Source organism: Loxodonta africana, chromosome 13 (assembly GCF_030014295.1).
Source record: "Loxodonta africana isolate mLoxAfr1 chromosome 13, mLoxAfr1.hap2, whole genome shotgun sequence".
In the NCBI taxonomy this organism is placed as follows: Eukaryota; Metazoa; Chordata; class Mammalia; order Proboscidea; family Elephantidae; genus Loxodonta; species Loxodonta africana.
This window is the reverse complement of record NC_087354.1, coordinates 43792225-43812111: the sequence shown is the minus strand read 5'-3', so window position 1 is coordinate 43812111 and position 19887 is coordinate 43792225. Positions and strand designations below refer to the sequence as shown.

General features: G+C 35.9%; 1 protein-coding gene across 17 annotated transcripts in view; it reads right to left on the bottom strand.

Moving 5' to 3' along the window:
* Positions 1-19887, bottom strand: part of MYO9A (myosin IXA) — a 247598-nt gene that overhangs the window by 67646 nt on the left and 160065 nt on the right. For 15 of the 17 annotated variants that reach the window (XM_023552876.2, XM_064267321.1, XM_023552874.2 and 12 more), the window contains 7 exons: positions 14020-14142; positions 9009-9089; positions 7160-7270; positions 6189-6311; positions 4638-4787; positions 3490-3809; positions 1221-2819 (listed from right to left, as the gene is read on the bottom strand). In XM_023552876.2, the coding sequence (XP_023408644.2) occupies positions 1221-2819; positions 3490-3809; positions 4638-4787; positions 6189-6311; positions 7160-7270; positions 9009-9089; positions 14020-14142 (2507 nt within the window). The remainder of the gene's footprint in view (positions 1-1220; positions 2820-3489; positions 3810-4637; positions 4788-6188; positions 6312-7159; positions 7271-9008; positions 9090-14019; positions 14143-19887) is intronic. The other 2 variants (XM_023552885.2, XM_064267322.1) reach the window with 1 other exon arrangement.

Here is a 19887-nt window from a genome sequence, read left to right as displayed (position 1 = left end):
TTCTAGCCCTAAAAAACAGCTCTCCCTTCATTTAAACAGTGATATCCTCCCACAGGAACTGAAAGAATCCACTGTGTACAAAGATTTAATAAGTATCTTGAATTTTTTCCAATTCATTTTTATGTCCACTTACAAAATGCTTCTCTTGCAGTTACCACTAGTTAAGCGGTAAAGCACTTAAAAGTATAAAGAACTTAATGAAGACCATAAATAGGCCAACAGCTGCGACAAAGCACATTAGCTTCTTTAAGCCTGACATTAACAAGCTTAGATTGCTACGTCTTACCACTCTAGGGCAATCAGCACTTGCTGAACGCCTACTATGTTAACAGGCACTGTATTGCCCTCACAAATGCTTTCTTAATGGCAAGGAACCAAAATCTCTGCTATCTGTGCTTAGTCAAAGATTCCTAAAAAAACAACAATAGAAAAAAACACCTAACCAGCTGCTGCCAAAACAATTCCAGCTCATGGCAAGTCCATGTGTTTCAGAGCAGAACTGTGCTTCATGGGGTTTTCAATGTCCGTGATCTTTCAGAAGCAGATCACCAGGACTTTCTTTCAAGGCACCTCTGGGTTGATTCAAACTGCCAACCTTTTAGTTAGTAGCAGAATGCATAACCATTTGCACCACCCAGGAACTCTTCAAAGATTCCTAGGGTATAGTTACGTCCATTTCCAGGAGGCTGGTCAAGTCAATGATGAAGGAAACTTTTTATACAGGGAAAGAAAGGTTAATGTTAGCAGCTTCCACACAAATAGTTGGAGCAGATCAATGTACCTTAATAAAACTCTTCAAGAGAAAGAATACACCCACTCCTCACTTATCAACATGGTGAGGTTTCAAAGACCAGGTCATTATGTGAAAATCAGCATTATGTGAAAATGGAGGATGACCACATCAGATCACAAAATGAAGGATGACCACACTTCATTACAAAACTGCTAAATTACATCATTACATAACTGCCAAACCACTGAGAATCATGGCCCAGCCAAGGTGACACATATCCTTAACCATCACAGCCAGCATTACACTCTTGCCTCATACCTTGGTGTTCGTTACTGGTATGTTCGTTACTGTCAGACATACATCGTTAATGCACAAAGTAGTTTGACAGGCTTTTTACTACTGTCATAAATGCACAATGTTGGATATTGAGATAGTCGATAAGTGACGAGTGGGCGTATACATAAAAGAATATAAATATTTCACTTACAGGGGTACACTCATATTGTCCTTTGGCATGAAGAAAATGGCCCTACTAGTTCCCTCTCTGGAAGGATCATCAGATTTGTGGCTATAAGACTGAGCCAGCCTAAGGTATTCTCTTTTGGAAACGCGATTATTAGAGAGTTTACGGGCTACATTCAATTGGGTGCCCATTCTGTCTGTCTTAGATAATTCCTCAGGTTGGCATGGGCTTCCTTTTCTTTCAAAGAACATGGTGACAGGCCGGTCCTTCAGGGGTACCTGAGCAGAGGGACTGTCTTTTGGGGCAAAAGCAGCATCTTTTATAGTTACTGATGGGAGCCCTGGAACACTGGGTTCTCTCTTATTTGGAGCATCGAGAATGAGAGAGGATGGCCTCTCTACTGTTTGCTTTGACTGATGGAAAGAGGGTACGAGGAAAGACTCCCCAATTCTTGACTTTTCAATTGTCTTGAAGGCTTTACGCTCCTTCTCTAAAATACCCGTTTGCTGGCGAATCTGTTTCATCATCTCTTTTTCATTTTGCTGCTGCAACTGCTTTTGCCTTTCTTCCTTCTCAGTGTTTAGCTTCTCCAGCTTTTCCAGCACAGTATTAGAAGGATCTGTATTCAAAGAGGCAATAACTTGATCTTCTCCTGAGATGTGATACCTTCGGGCTTCCCTGTTGATATCCAAGGTAAGAGCTCTCCCTAGAGTTTCTTCACTTCCCAATAGTTTGTTTCTCTGAATACTTGTACCTAGTCGGGAACTTTTCTTCAATGGGTCTTGCTGGGGAGTATAAAAAAAGGTAGGCAGACTATTTGAAATAAAGGGGTCTCTCAGCTGTGGTTTACAAGGAATAGATTCAGAACTGCAGACCAGGTTTTCCTTCATAGTCCCATTCTTCAAATGCTCTGAAGCACAGGGTTTCTGTCTTTTCATCAATGCATAGCTAGTCTCATTTGAGGCACTGAGGGCATTACCCTGTGAATCAAATTTTGGGCTGCTGCCGCGTATCTTAGGTGACAAAACCTGCAAGTCTCCTTCGTCTGGAATTATGGGCTCTAGTTTGCTCTTTTGGTTTTCTTCACAGCTGAGAATTTCCAAGCTTCCTTGAGAACTTTCACTATCAGGTGTACCCTGTGGAGATTGAAGGCCCTCAGGCATCAGTTCTGTAGACCATCTGCGTTCCTCTGTAGGAGACACACCACCGAGAGAACGGACTTTCAGCAATTCTAAGCTAAATATAGCTTGCTCCAGTTCTCTCATTCTCCGACTTTCTCTTTTGGCCCGGCCTACTTTTTTCTGATGGAGATCCTCCATGGACTTGGGTCTCTCTCTCACAACCACATCTTGCTGTAAGTCCACACCACTTTGGCTTCTGGCTCTCTCCTGTCGCTTGTTTGGGGACTCCTTGGAGTAGTCTCCTAAACTTTCACGGCTAATTCGATTACTCTCTATCACAGATTTACATTCCTCTATGGCTTTCACTCTGTTGTCAAAGGAACAATCTTCCCATTCTGAAGGGTCTGAACCCTGAATCTCCAGAGACCCATATGCCTTTATATTCACCAATCCAAGCTCTAGTTTTGTTTCTTTAATTCTTTGTTCTTTTAAAGCTTTAAATCTATATAAAAACAGAAAAAACTGGGTTACAGGTATCTATTGGTGACCACTACAGAGAATACATTCACTGAGAATTTTTTTTAAAAATGGGAAGTCTCAAAAATTTCTTTTTATAATACTAAGTATTTCTTTAACTTGGAGGCACATTTCACCATTCTCCTACTTTCATCAGTGAGATGATACTGTTATTGAGTACATTATTCCCAGCTGGGTATTCTATTCAAAACATAAACTACCTCAGAAATAAAGTTCTCATTTTAATAATATCATCATTACAAGGTAAACCATGTGAAATTAAAGTTTCTGCAGGTAAAAAGAGTTGAGCATTACCTATTTTACCAGTTTCAACTTAATGGAAAAATTCATTCTTAGCAGCTATAACCACAGACCATCTAGTTTTTTGATCCAATTAATTCAGTAAAAGCTTATTTACCTTCTATTATAGGCCAGACAATGTGGGTTAAAATTGCTGAGTCTCACAGTCCAGTGGAGAAGATAAATTATACATAACTAATTCAAGCACAAGTTAGGTAAGTGTAGTACATAACCAATTCAAGCACAAGTTAGGTAAGTGTAGTACATAACCAATTCAAGCACAAGTTAGGCAGAGGTATAAACAAAGTGCTTGTGAACAGAGAAGAAGGGGTAATAATTATGGCAACAGAGATTACCTTTGTCTTGCTCTGAATCCTCTACATGCTGCTTGCAAAAGGATAATTTTGTTCCTTTGTTCTTGGTACCGCTTACTTTCCCTGTAGCCTTTCCATCTTGCCTGTATGTAGACAGCAGCCATGTGCCTCCGCCTATACTGCTCCCGCCATCTCTGCTGGGTGATGATGGCTGCAGCCCGTAGCTCCAAGTACCGGCGCCTCGCTAAGTGAGCACGCCAGGAAGCTTGGAGGAGAGTAGCTGCGCTAGCCATGATGAAAGCATTCTTCTGCACAGCCGCATCTTTGACTTGCTTCTGATTCAGGTAATTCCTCCAGAATCGCTGTGAGGAACACAGAATAACAGAAGCTGTTGTCATATTTTATATCACATTTTCATATAAAGGGAATCAAGAATAAATCTCCTACATCATGAGAAGGTAATCGGGTAAACAGCTAATCTATTTGTGATTAAAGTAAAAAATGTTTTTTCCCAGATATGTTTGGCTAAAAATAACTCTTAAATAATATAACCTTTATGAAGTTAATTACAGAACTTAAAATAATTTTAAACTTTTTATGCTTTCATGCCCTACAAATTAATTTTAACAAATCTAATATATTTCCACACTATAAGCTGCCCGAATAACATTAATGAGCTCAAAGTCACCATGTATATATTTCAAAGATGAAAGATTTCAAAGACTAAGGATATTCTTGCACAAACAGAAAAAGTCCTACTCAGAATATAAAATAATAGAGAAAATATGAAATAAGGTACCTATCATCTGAAATGAGTGCATAACAACTGTAACAATAATGTGCATATAACTGAACTACTGTTCAAAAAACCATTAAATAAAAAAGAACTATGTCAACAAAACTTAAGGAGCTTAACTCCTTTGCCTCTATTTATACCTCACAAGACATTACAGCTATAAATTCAATTTACTTTCAATTCAGCTCAATCAGTATTTATTAATAGTCTACTCTCACATACCAGGCAATCTGTCCAATACTATGAGCATTTCAAAAATGAGGAAGACATAGTCGTCTCATCTGTGAAGAAGTTTACATTCTTATTTAAATGTTTCAGAGTAAAATGGTTTTGTTACTGAAATAAAAGCGAAAGAAACTAGCCAATTCCATGCAAAAAACCCTCTGCCTCCTACCTGGATAATAATGGATGCCCGTCTCAGATGAAGGAACTGTTGCCTACACAGCAAGACCCTGAACCATCGCTGCAACAGTATGATTCTGCGGAGCACCTCTTGGTGAAGGAGATCTTGTAGGTGCTGTCGTTCCTGCTCCTTTAAGAAGACCTACCAAAAGGGAGAAAAGTGAGGAATGTAGCTTACGAGTAAGAAATTTCTATCATGAATTATCTTTTCTGCGCTAAGCTTTTAGAGAAGAGCATATACACAAGAGTATAAATGCAGTAGCGCTAAGTATTTACTGATTTATCCAAGGTAATCATTTTCCAGTTGGGAAAGGGGTATTAGAACGTGGAAGAGGAAATGGAAAGATAAGCACAAGTACAAAAATCCTGGAGCCAGAGACTGTAATATATTACTCCCTTGGGAAATGCACTACTATAATGAGCTAATGTATTGCTTGGCTATATATGTCCTATTTTTGTAGGGTGTTGGGGTGGAGAAAAAAGTTGAGAACTGCAGATCTTGAAGTTTGATCATAACGTGAATAAACCAATGATAACAGTCTTTTCGAAACCCAGCATGCATTAAAGCCATCTTGCTTCCCAAAGTTATTAGTTTATTTATTTAGCCTTTAATTTCCCGAATAAATCTTTAGTCATTTGTGGGAATGCAAAGAGAAATTAGAATTAGTCCCTTTGGCAACTGGATTCGCACTTCCCCTGTAAGAGCAAATAGATAATAGTGAAAGAGGAAAACAGTAAACTAAAAGGTTACAGACAAAGGAATCTACCTGAGCAAAACCAGGAGATGGAAATAATAATAAAGGCACCCATTCGGTACAATACAACAACTTCTCTTTATACAGAAGATATTAAGTAGTGTGAAGACACAATATGGAGGTTTGAAAAAGAGAAAGATGTTTGAATTTAATGAGAAGGCTATCAGGGGATTAATTTTGAGCAGGAAGTCTACATAAATAAGTAATATTAGCAAAATGATTTTGAGAATATGATCAGAATGAGTCCAAAAGAATGACAAATATGCTGGAATCAGAAAGCAAACTGTTTATTTTAAGACCAATGTAGGTAGGTGAGAGGAGCCAAGAACTAGAACTTAGCAGTAGGAATGGAGAAAAAGGGAGATGTGAAATCGCTTACAAAGGAAAAAAAAAAAAACACAGACCTTTGTAAAATAATTAAAAATTAAGCTTAAAGATGACTATCATTTCTAGCCCGAGAAACTAGAAGAAGGGTGTCAGACAGACTAGTTAATAAATTTAGGGGAGTAGAGGAATCTAGATAAGGTCACTTTGGGCAAACTGAGTTGGAATTACAGTAGAATACCTAGGGAGAGATGTTTCTTAGGCAATTAAAATTATAGTCAGACTAGAGCACTGGCCAGAAGGTCTCTGATTAATACTGGCTATATTATTAAATAACTTTGGCCTAATAAATTTCCTCATGATATCTGGTATACTATATTATAAACATTCTCATAGGTAAAGACTGCTATTTAAATAAAAAAATGCAGTCAAAATTTGACAAGGTCTATGTATATTGTATTTACCATTGTTTTTCCAACTTGATAATTATCTGAATTAAGATTCACTTTCCTGAAGAAATCCTGAATGTTAAACTTGGATGGAATAATATTTCGGGGTAGCAGTACATGGAAGTGGCTCACAAAATCCTGAAAAATGAGAAGAAAATGTTGTAAAACCACAAGAGAAATGTATGTGAACAAAACCCTAAACTAGCTAATTGTCCTTTTTCTCATTCCTTTTAAACAGAGTAAAATCAAGAAAGCGCTTGTTAATTTAAAAAACTACAAAAAGGCTAATTTGGAAAAGATACTGAGTTCTACATACTATGTTACCAAAGGGGAATAGGAAATGAAAAGAAGGGCAGACGCTAATTATCCCTTCTGAGAAAACTGTATTTAAAACCAAAGGAAAAGTTTTCCGAACAGGAACCTGAAATTTTTAGCATAAAAGCAAGCAAATGTGGCAGCTACTACAGGGGATAACTGAAAATGAAGCTTTGAAAACCAGCAACAGCAAAGATTTGCTCAGCTGCTGAGAAGCTACAATGTAATTTCTATATCCAGAACAGCAGCAGCTGATGAGAACAGCTGAACCTTGTTGGCAAGCCCCTATGAAAAAAAATTCTACTGAGAAAACTCTAGAGAAAGCCAAATGGAATCTTTTCTTTTAACTAGATAATTCAGATTGAACTATTTCAATTACACGAGTAATCAGTGTAAGGAATTGCTATGTTACGAGAAAACTTAGTGTTACTAAACATTCAGATTAAATAAGAATAGCCAAGTACTGCATTCTATTACAATACAAGCTTAATGGGTATTGGTGCCATCCAAGGGAAGTGAGTACTCTTTTCAATTCTGTACACTAAAGATGGACTGGAAAGGAAGAACTAAGGGAAATAAACATGTGAGCCCTAAATAAATAATAAGCAAAACATGTGGGAATAATGTACTTCATGTGCATATATATTAAAATATCACTATAAATGCATAACCTGGAAAGAATATTTGCAGCTGTATCCTGATTGACGAATTCGAACTGTCTCCAGCATTCCAGTGTACCGAAGCTGTCTAAGTACCAAGGCATCATTGAATCTTAAGGGCAGCTAAAACAAAGCCAATGGAAAAAAAATTAACCCAGAAGAGTAGATCTCCAAACTACTGTCGTCTTACAAGCATAGCTAACTCAGATGGACTGGGGGTTGTCTGGTGGTTAAGATATAGCAGAGATGATAGCTTCCCAAAAGTTCTGACTGCCTCACCCTGGGAGAAACAGAGGAGCCCTGGTGGTGCAGTGGTTAAGAGCTATGGCTAACTAAAAGATCGGCAGTTCAAATCCACCAGCTGCTCTTTGGAAGCCCTATGGGGCAGTTCTACTCTGTCCTATTGGGTCACTATGAGTCAGAATCGACTTGACGGCAACAGGTTTTTTTTTTTTTAAACGGAGAAAGAGAACCCAAGCTTCCAGACTGCTCTGGTTGTACAGCGAAAGGGACTTAAAGCTCAAAAGGAACGTAGTTGCCCACAGAAGAGGCCACAGAGTCTAGTTACTGTAAAATCTGTATCAAGATCACCCTACTTAGGCATAGTCAAGAGCTATCTGTATTTTTGTTTTCAATTGTGATTTTATCCATAATCTTACCTTACACTCTCCACCAGTTGCCTTAGTTAACTGAGAGCTGACTCTTATCCTAGCATAAGAGTAGCTTGTTTGTTTAAATACCTTTTGCTGATGGTACTGGCATGATGCATTGAAAAACAAAAAATTCTTGTAGTCCCTTAGAATTAATGCCCTCATTCCATAGGCACTGATAGGCAAGGGGCTAATGGAAGGTAGTCACTCATAAGTATCTTGGTAGACATGATTTTAGACATTCAAAAGATAGATATGCAGCTTCTGATAGTTTTTCCTGTTCTCTAAGTGCTATTTTCAATAATCCTCTAAGACAATCCCAAACATTTTCCTGCAGCTAGGCAGGGCACACCAGCTATCAAGGAAAAAGTCAAACAGGCAATTTATATTAAATAATAGTATCAGTTAATATTTAATACTTATTCTGTGCTCTGATATATGTCATTAATTAAATTCTTTCCATAGTAAGGTCTCAATTAATAATTGGAACTCAAGCTTTTATTCAACTATAAATATTCCATTTTAGTTAATTATAAAAGAACAGCTAATATCTACTAAGTGCTTACTACAGACCAGGAACATTCTAAGTACTTCATAAGTATTAACTCACATATGCTCAGAAAAACACAATGAGGTCAGTCCTATCAGTATAGTATACTCTTACATAGATGAAAATATTTAAGTGACCAGAATGGTCAAGTAACTCGTCTAAAGTCAACAAAGCTTGTAAAGAGCAGAGTAGAATGCTTCTTAAAAGTTAAGAAGCTGAATGTAATTCCTAGCATATTTTAACTGTTCAGGCAGGAAACTATTCTGTCCTATGATAAACACACAGAAAGATCACAAATATTTACACTGATTAGGTATATTCTGCAAACACTCTAATTAGGAGACTGCCACAGAAAACAGTATCCACAGGTTAATCTTAGGGAAACAAATGCTGCATAAAAGAAAACTCTTTTCTGATATCATTTCAAGAGTAATTTTTTCTCAAAATTTAGGAGATGCTAAATTGAGTTCATATAAACATCATACAGTCAGGTAAGTATAGAAATTACAAGGATAAAAAAAGGCTATCAAAATATTTATGGAACATGTTTTCCTTATAAAGATTATAGATAACTCTTCCCCTTCACTTTCTCTCAGAATTTAAAGCTTAGTTTGAAGTCAGTGAGCTAGAACTGATGCGCTCACTTAGAGGACACTTTTACCTTTTCCGCATTAGAGCGAATGCATTTTACAAAATACGGTTCTGCTTGATCAAGTGTCTCCATCAGTTTGCTTAGTGATGCCTGCAATACAAAGTAATGTAATTAGCACATTCTTCCATTCCAAACCGACAATGAATGATACATAAATATATATGATAATATTGGCAAAATGTGCAGAAACTAGTGGCATACAAAGAAATGAATTTTTTTCTGAAAGCAAACTGTCTATTCCCATGTTCCTGTAATGGTTAAATTATGGATAATTAAGGACAAAGATGGTAGTTTAATCTTAAAGCTGACAGCCTGACAATAGTAAATATTGTACATATATAGCATTTTAGAATAATCCAAATTTCACTTTTCATGAAACAATTTATTCAAATTTATGCATTCCTATAGCAACTTTTAAAATTATCCAGTAGGTAGGCCACCTTTTCAGAAAATTTATTACTAATTTCGATCGACTCAATTGGCAATGGGTTTGGGGTTTGTTTTTGTTTTGTTTCTTTGTGGGGGGTTATTATTAATTTACTTATAGCAAAATTTACTTTTTGGTGAGATCTTACAAGTTTTGACAAATGTCAAATTTATAGGCATAGAGTTTTATCTAGTATTCCCTTACTTTTACTTTTAAATGTCTATCGGGTATTTAGTGATGCTCCCTCTTTACTTCCTGATATTGGTAATTTGAGCAAAGCCCTTATTGGTCAGGCTAGAGCAACCCTGGTAGCACAGTGGTTAAGAGCTATGTCTGCCAACCAAAAAAGGTCAGCAGTTAGAATCCACCAGGCGCTCCTTGGAAACTCTATGGAGCAGTTCTACTCTGCCCTATAGGGTCCCTATGAGTAGGAATAGACTTGACGGCAATGGGTGGGTTAGAGCAACCCTCGGTTGGGTATGTGTCATCAGGTCAGGAGAGGGAGAAGAGTTTTACTAGCAGTTTTCAGGAGATAAAACAACAGTATGGTCCACCATGCGTGGTCTACTTTCTTAGGAGAAAGCCACAAAATTCCTCCTTTTAAGGAGCTAAATGAGCACAGATACCGTGTCTATGAAGCAGCCAAGCTTTCACACAGGGGTCTATGCATAAAAAAAAAATAAGCACTGCACAATTCTTTGCTTTTTTGATCAAGTTGCATCATCCTGCTCAAAACTAAGGCTTTAGCTACTTTATTGGACAGTTTGGTGGCCAGAGGAATAGACTTGTTAAAAACTATCATTTATTTGCAAGAGACAAAGCCTCAAATTTACTGAAAGGTTGAAATAGGGAAAATATCCATATGGTCTATTATTTGCTGTTTATTTCTATTTGTCAATCTGTTCTTTTTCTTGTCTTTTTTGACTGAGTTAATTTTTTTATTCCACTTTAGCTCTGCTATTAGATTATTACCTATAGCTCTTTTGTTTTGTTGCAGGGTTACTCTACAGTTTCCAATGTTTAGTTTATTACAGTCTACCTTCAAATAATGTTATGTCATTTCCTGCAGACTGTAAAAACCTTCCATCAGTATACTTCCATTTGGTCCCTCCCTTCTTTTGTGCTATTCTGTCATACACTTTATTTCTATCCCACAATACACTATACTGCTATTTTTTTGTTTTCTACAATCAAATATCTTCTTAAAAGATTAAAAAGGGAAACGTTTATTTATTTACTGTGCTTTAAGTCAAAGTCTACAAATCAAGTCAGTCTCTCATATAAAAACTTACACACACCTTGCTATATACTCCTAGCTGCTCTCCCCCAATAAGACAGTACACTCCTCCTCTCCACCCTGTACACCCCATGTCCAATCAACCAGCGCCTGTCCCCCTCTGCCTTCTCATCTGCCCGCATAGTCTCTGAGTCTACTTGAACCAAGAAGCTTACTCCTCACCAGTATTATTTTCTGTTTTATAGTCTAGTCTAATCTTTGAAGAGTTGAAAGTTTGTTTTTTTTTTTTTTTTTTAATAGTTAGCTACATTTCTATCATTCTGACACTATTCAGGCTTTGTGTAGACTCAAATTGTCATCTGACTTTCCATCAGTTTTCTTCTACCTGAAGAACTTCCTTTAACATCTCTTTATAGTGTATACCTCCTGGCAATGAATTCTCTCAGCTTTTGTTTGAGAAAGATATAGTCACTGTGCATAGAATTGTAGGGTGACAATTTTTTTCTTTCAGTACTTCAAAGATATCACTCCATTATCTTCTGGCTTATATAGCTTCTGTTGAGAAATCTACTGTTATTCTTATCTTCATTTCATTGCACATAATATCTCTCCCAACCCCAGCTGCATTTAAAATGTTCTCTTTTTAACCAGTTTTACCCATTTCATATGATGTGCCTTGGTGTGTTTTTCTTTGTTCTGCCTGGGGTTTACTGAGATTCTCTGATCTCTGTATTTATACTTTTCACCAAATCAGGGAAAATCTGGGTCATTATTTCTTCAAATACATTTTACTGTACCCTTCCTCTTAAGACTCAAGAGTTTACTGTAGCAGTTAACCTTCATGAAGCTCTATGATTTCATTTTGATAAACATAAACATTCATAAGAAGGTCATGAAGACAAAGACACCTGGGTGTCATCTATTACCATCACTTATAAGTTGTTCAGATATTCAGTTCCCTCACCTACAATAAGAATTATAATATTTGTCTCATAGAATGGACAAAGAAAAAACTAGATAATGCATAGGTCTAAATATTTGGTAAAGGGTCTGGAAAATAAAGTACATGTGGTCATTATCTCTGGATGGTAGGTGATTTTCAATTTTTTTTGCTTATCTGTATTTTCTAAATAATCATTAACTCTTAATACAGTTATAATTTACAATGTATTAGAAACATTAAAGGTCATCGTTTGATGTTTTTACTACCTTTTTTTCTTCCAAGAAATAAAATACATGAATATTATTTGAGAATTTCAGGAATATCTAAAATTCCTGAATTTTGGGAGTTTTTTTTTTTTTTAATTGTGCTTTAAGTGAAAGTTTACAAATCGAATCAGTCTCTCATAAAAAAATTTACATACACCTTGCTATGTACTCCTAGTTGCTCTCCCCCTTATGAGTCAGCACACTCCTTCTCTCTGCCCTGTATTCCCCGTGTCCATTCAGCCAGCTTCTGTCCCCCTCTGCCTTGGGAGATTCTTAAGGGACATAATAGGACTGTGATTATAACTAAGCTTTTTATTGTAATAGCTATATTGCACTCTTCACATTAAAGAAGTAGTCTGGTATATAAGGCAAATATAAAAGATCCAAGGTAATAAAGCAAAGGACACTTATAGCTTAATGATCCTTCATAATCATGAGCTACCCTTTTCAGATACTGAGGTTACCACACTATCTTTTGATCAGAATTTGGCTTCTCATGTTGATGTTAATCAGGAGGAAGTGGACTAATGAACGAGCAATTATATCAAGTCTGCTTTTTTCTCATATTTTCATTATATATAAAATTTTGATACTGTTTTACATGACAGTGCTTATAGTTTATTGGGCAGCATGATTTTTCTCCCATTTATCTGTGCATTTCTAAATCTACAAAGTGAAAAGCCAGACTCTGGAATGTGAGGACAGCACCAAGGTACAGAAGCAGACTTGCCCAACTAACACCTCTCTTCTCTTGTTACTTCAAACCAAATACCATTAACCCAAAAGATTATTATTAGAAGGCTTTTTAAAATTCATGGCAGAGATTCCTTTACATTCAAGCACCTTTTCTTTAAGCCTATTAGCACATTTTAAGAACTTATTTGGCTCTTCAGTCTTGCCTTCTCTTTTTCTTTTCTTTTAAGAGAAAGCATGTGACCACAGAGCCTTCACCAATTCAGATTTTTCCCCAGGTCTATGCTGAGAATTATCTAAAATAAAATAACATTTCTAAGCCCACAGTTTGAAGGACTGTGCTTATAAATCAAACAAGATCATATGCAGTGACATGTTAATAGATAATTTATGTTCAAACACCTGGCTTAAAAAGGAGCATTAAAAAAAAGTGATAATAAATGGAAATATACCTACCACCAGATAAAGAAATGTTTGGTTAACAGTAAACATTGCTTCTGTGATGGAAGCATGAAGAAGAGTAAATCGTGCAAAGTATTGTTGTTTTGTGCCACCGAGTTGATTCCAACTCACAGCAACCCTATATATAGACTAGAACTGCCCCATAGGGTTTCCTAGGTTGTAATCTTTACAGGAGCAGAGTGTCGGGTCTTTTTCCCGAGGAGTCACTGGTGGGTTCAAACAGCTGAACTTTCGGTTAGCAGCCAAGCGGTTAACCACTGCACCATCAGGGCTCCTTAAAAGCATTGTTACCCCCCAGATTTTCTGCTTTTTATAAATGTATAAATCTACCAAATGAGTAGAACTTTAGAAGAAAAGAAGAGGCAATGAAATACTTTGAAAATAGTTATTCTGAAAGTTACCTGGCTAATTTAATATTGATCATATTTATTCCTAAATGCCTACTCACAGTAAAAGGAACTGGATTTCTAAGTATAAAACCTAAAGCAAAAAAACAGGAAAAAAGTCGTATAATCCCATTTAAATATTGATGGCAGCAGTATATGGTTTAAATATATGTAGGAAAAACATACATCATCAAGTTTACAGTGACTATATCTGGACTACTGTTGTCAGCTGCCATCAAATTGGCTCCAACTCACAACAACCTTACATGTAACAGAATGAAACACTGCCTGATCCTCCACCATCTTCATGATCACTGGTATGTTTAAATCCATATATCTAGGCAATACAGTTTAAAGACAGATTTTGTTTATAACATTCACTTTCTGCTGCCTTTCATCTCACACTGAAAATAATTACTCTTTGGGATATCTACCATCTACAGCTATAAGAAAGAAACACAAAGGCAGCTGACTTTTTTCCATCCCTGGTACCTCTCTGCAAAATGGCTTTTTAATCCCATGAATAATATCTCGTTCATTCCGACCTTCCAATTCCAATCTGAAAAAAGCAGATTCCTATTTGCTGTAAGTAAAATAGGAAATAACCTGAAACTGGGCACTGATGCTAGGAGGTTTCTTCTTCTTGTGCAAATGAAGAAGAGACTTGGTAATCCGATCCTGTAGAGTCAGTCTGGTCAGGTGCTTTAAAGAATTCACCTCTAGCAAGTGCTGAAAAAGAGAAGGAAAAGAAAAAACATCAAATTCTTCACAAAAATCAATCTAAGAATATAAGTTTTAGAAGTTTAAGCCACTTTTCTCACATTGTTTTCTATATATAATGACTGTAGTGAATATGTAAGATTGACATTCAACATCCTATACCCTCCTGCAAAAGCTGGAAAGCTAAAAAGAAAACATTTCACAAACTCTCTTGCATCTAGGGTTCTGGATGTGATTCAAGTTCAACAATCAAATGCCACCATGTGAAACTGGGAAAGTATAACTGAGGCAGAGGCCTTGGCTTCTAGCTTGTTTCTGCTGGCAAGCACGCACATAAAGTGCTTTAGTTTTCTGTGCTCCCAATGTCCAGACACTAATTACAAGTGGTGAGAGACAAGACTGCAGGGTATTTGTGTTGTCACTGCAACTCTAGTAAACACTGCCAATAGTTGTAGCAGCTTCTTCCTGATCCCTGGACTACGCCACAGGTAGTATGTGCCTGGAACCAACAGCTGCAGTGGCGCAGCTTCCTGATTTCATAGCTTTCTGACTATGGCTGGGGTCTATTTCGAAGTGGTGTTTTAATAGCCTGAATCTCTAAGGCTTCTCATCATTTTGTAAATACCTAACTCCTTGAATTAAGTCCCTTTCTACTTAAAATATCTACAATGATTACTGTTACCTAAAAGAAATCCTGACTCAGAGAAAATAAAAATAAATTCAATCCCAGAGCTACAGTAGGTATGCCAAGAACACATACACAGTAAAAAACAAAACACAGGCTCTATCAACCCTCATCCTGATGTGCTACCCTATAATCTTAATTAGGGAATAAGACTTATAAAAGAAGCAATTAAAGAATATAAAATTGGGTAATAATAAAGATTCGGAGCTTCTTTAAACAATCTTAATATAATTTTTTAAATCACAGTCTATTTATGATAGCGAGTTTGTCAATGGAAAGACTATCATGTATACAGACATATACATATATAACACTCCTCAAGAAGTATAGCAGAAGTCTTATTTGTATGAGAAACACAAGTTTGAGTGAAAAAGCATGACATAAATCTAAAAGGCTATAACATTCATTTGACAATACGAACATAAAAAAAGTCACTAAAAGTAACACACACATTTAAATAATTGGAATTAAGAAAAAATATTTCTAACAATTGGACAAAGACTGATTACCTATATATAAAAAGAACTTTCAAAAATCCTTAAAAATATACATACCACAACAGAAAAAGGGCAGAAGACCTGAATAGGCAATTCTCAAGCAAAGTATAAAGAGCAAATAACATAACGACTATGATTCAATTCCACTTGTAATAAAAGAAATGTAAATTTTCTTTTGAAGGGATTTTCTGCATACCAGATTGACAAACATAATAAAGACTGACAAAACTCAGTATTCATGAGGATGTAGGTAGGAAAATAAGCAAATATATGTATCATTCTTAGGACTATAACTTCATATAATCTTACTGACAAGGACTTTCACTTCCAGGAATTTATTATTTATTATAAGTAATTTATACAAGGAGATTACCAAACAAGGTCTCAATGTTGTTTATAACAATGTTCTTCAAAATAGTGAAAAATTATGAAATGAGATATGCAATTATACAAGTTATTTAAATAAAGCATGGTTCACCCATACAACTGAATATTACACAGCTCATAAAGACACTGTAAACCCGTATTTACCAACATGGAAAAATATTTACAACTACTACTGACAAAAAAAAAAAGCCATGTTAAACAACAATATATATGTAAAATAGTGTGTGTACAAAATTTTGGAGAGTTTTAATTTTTATTAGCATTTAAATTCTCACAAAAAAAACTCAATGCATATTCAGAAAAAAAAATTTACATCCTGGTCAAGATTCAATAGAAAATTTTTATAGGTGATTATTAAGTAAAAACAAACTAACATGAAAGCCTAAAACAATTTGCCCCCTCAAACATTTACGACACTTCTGAGAAAAAGACCCTGGATATAACATTCTAGTTTTGCAAACCATATTGAGAACAGTGGTAAAATTACTTACTAAATATTTATCTTTGTGTGAAAAAGTATCATATGGACTATGGAAAATAAAAATAACTCTAAGAAAAAAGTCCTTTCTTTCAAGTCTGAAAGGGGACATGCACAGCTGAGAGAAGAGCCAGCTAGCATGGCTGAGAAGGACCAGCCGGCCACGGGCAGCTGAGACATCCATCCTGGTTGGAAGCTGTCCTGCACTGAAGAAAGGACAGAAATGCTCTCCACTTCAGGGGAGCCTTTCATATCTTGCCGTGTGCTTCCTGAGCCTGATCTGAGTTGTTCCTGTAACTTCCAAGTTGATCCTGAACCTGAATTATAGTCTGTTACTTTCCTAACAAACCACGTGAGTATGGTCTGTGAGTTCTATGTGGCTATTTCAACGAATTATCAAAACCAGAAGAGAAGTAGTGAGTGTTGTGGGGGGAACAGCAGGTGTCAAAAATGGTGAAAAAGTTGGAGAGCGAAGGTATCTCTGACCTCCACCTCATAGGAACCAGGTTTCTGCTGATCCTGGTTCTTATCCCTCAGGAATCTAGACAAGTGTTTAGGATGTTACACTAAAGCAATTAATGATTCTTTTTTTTTTTTTTTTCATTTTGTTGTTGCAGTTAAGAATATATGCAGCAAAACATATACCAATTCAATCATTTCTACATGTGCAATTCAGTGACATTGATTATATTCTTCGAGTTGTACAACCACTCTCACCTTCTTTTTCTAATCTGTTCCTCCCCCCGTTAACATAAACCTTCTGCCCTCCGAGGTTTCTATCTAACCTTTCAAGTCGCGTTTGTCACTTTGATCCCATACAGATAGTCCTTCAAAGAGCATAAGGCTCAAGGCAGACATTTTTGACTAGTTAAGCTAAACTATTGTTTGGTTTTAAGACAACTTCAGGAGATACTTTTGGTTTAAGTTTTACAGCAACTAGTGATTCTTAGGCAATGCTTTTCTCAGCAGCTGGAGACCAGACCTCTGCCTATAAAGCTCAGCATGACCACATCGATCAACAAATACTCAGAGTGATTACTACAGATCAGGTGCTAGTCTACGTGTTAGGGATAAATCACATTCAAGTAGAAGGAAACAGGCTACAAGGACATTAAAAAATAAATGATAATTTGAGAGACATTTAAGATTTATGGAGAAGATAAAATGGGGCAAGAAACAAGAGACAAAACAGAACAGAATACAGTAGAAAACGGGAGGCTGAGGGAGCAAAGGGGGGATGAATTCACTCAAGTGTCACTCATTAAATGACAGCTGTAGTAGCCCAAGCATGACGTGACAGAAATCTAGAACTAGAATGAGGTCCATAGATCTAGAGGAAAAGCTATGTAGAGTTAATTTCTTTCTTAGGTCTTCTGTTCATTATCTATTTTCTTTATTCCATCTTCTCTGTTCGGTTTATTGGGCTTATAAAAAGACACCAGTTGAGTATCAAGGTATAAATGTACAACAAGGGAACTGTCAGTAAAAGACTAGAACTTAAAAGATAGGTCAGGTTAGAAAGGCAGATTTAATAGAAATGATAGTTTTGAACTATAAGAGGGAGTAAATTCTGAAAGAATACAGAAAGTGCTATTAAAAGAGCTATCTTACTAGAGGGCCAAGAGCTAACGGAAGATTATATTTATTAAATATTTGCCTATGATTATTTACAACTGTAATAAAAATAAAACACTCTGAATCCTACTTATACCAATAAAATGAGATACTAGAGGTGTCCTCAATACTGATGAATGAATCTTATTTCCAGCAGCTAGAAAAATGCTAAGACTGCATGCAATAATGCTTCACATGGTAAGGTTGGAAAGAGGCTGAAGATCTCACAAAAAAGGGAGGAAAAAAAAAAGCACAGGCAACACTTCTGCTGCCTGCTGCCTCTTTCCATATCATATATAATGCTAATTTAATGTAACTTAGTGCAACAGAAATATTTTATTTAGCAAATGACCATGGTCAATGAGGATACAGGAGCTGCCACTTTCTTCTATTTTTTTTTAAATTAATATATACTTTTCTTGCCTTCATCTGAAGTGTAATTAAAAAAAAAAAAAGTAAAAGCATAATTAGAAAAAATGAAGCATATTTAAATAAGGGTAGGAAAGTGAGATTACAAGTGAGGTTATTAAATAAACCATGTATTATGGAGATATATACATGACTGTGTGTGTATACAGACACACATTACACATACACACACATATACGGATAAATAACAAATTCAACTCTGAACTTTCTGGTAGGAAATATAAAAGAAGAAATTATGTGCTGAGCTGCTAACTATGTACCAAACATATACTATCTCAAAAGTAACATATTATCCCCTCGTTACAGATGAGGAGAGAGAGTTAAGAGAAGTTAGAGAACATTCTCCAAAAACTACAAAGTAAAAGATCCATAATTTGAATGTAGGTCAGCTTGACTCCAAAGCCTAATATCTATGTAATAGGAAATACATACATAATGTGTGTATGTGTGTACCAGATTCTACAACACAAGCTAAAATAATTTTTTTTTTAAAGCTACATTTACTATAAAAATAGATAGGATGTCTGTGACTGAATGAAATTATTTATTTCAGATGTATCTAACATATTCATGTGAAGTTTAGTGGGAAGTTATCATTTGAGCAGGATGAAAAGAACAGTGCAAATAACCAGGCCCATAGATGGCACTCAAATACTAAAACACTAAAGACACAGTGAAGGAAGAGAGGAAGAACAGATAAAACATGTTTGATAACAAATGTGGTATCTATCTTTGTCCCTTTGTTTGTACACAGTATCATTTTCATAACAAGAACATAATTACAAGCCATTCAAATAAATTTAATTTGTACTTTGTGGCTTCAAGCAGTCTTTATGACTACTAGAAATTACATCAAAAGGGCATTAAATTTTCTTTGGAAACACAGGGTGACTTAAGCAGAAGGATTAGTAAAGACAGATTTATTTTTTGTTTCTTCAACTAGATAATCACAGGTTAACAAAAGTTCTTTGTCAATTCCTTTGAAACTTTAAAATCAAGTTTATTAACAAGGTTTTAAGTGATAGGATTCCTTCTTTTGAAGTGTACAAGAGAAAACATTAAGTGCATCCCATTAAGATTTTTCTTTCTTTAGTAAATTCAGGAAGTATTTTTGTAATGCCATCCCTGCATAATCAATGCAGACTGCATTCTACAAACTATGGCCTGTGGGCCAAATTCTGCCCACTGTTTGTATACACTGTATGTGGTTGAAATAAAATTTATAAGAGAGTAATATTTCATGACAATGTAAAAAAACTACATATTAAAATTCCAGTGTCTATAAGTGAAATTTGACTGGAATACAGCCACATTCATTTGGTTACATATTCTCGATGGCTGCACTGTGCTGCAACAGAACTGAGCACTTACAACAGACACCACAGGCCTCCAAAACCCAACTACCTGGCCCTTTACAGAAAAACTTTGCCACCCCGTGCTATAGATGATGGGGGTTGGGTAAATACTAATTAGAAATTATTTTAAAATCAGGTAGCACTGAAAATTTTATCTTAACCTGGCTCAGGGGGAAATGAAAAGATCTTAAACAAAGAGGTAGTAACTCCATAAAATTTTATATTTATATTCAGAAGCTTTTCAAACATTAAATCCATTAAAAAACGGACTCACCTGAATACATACCATGAATCCCTATTTTGGATATA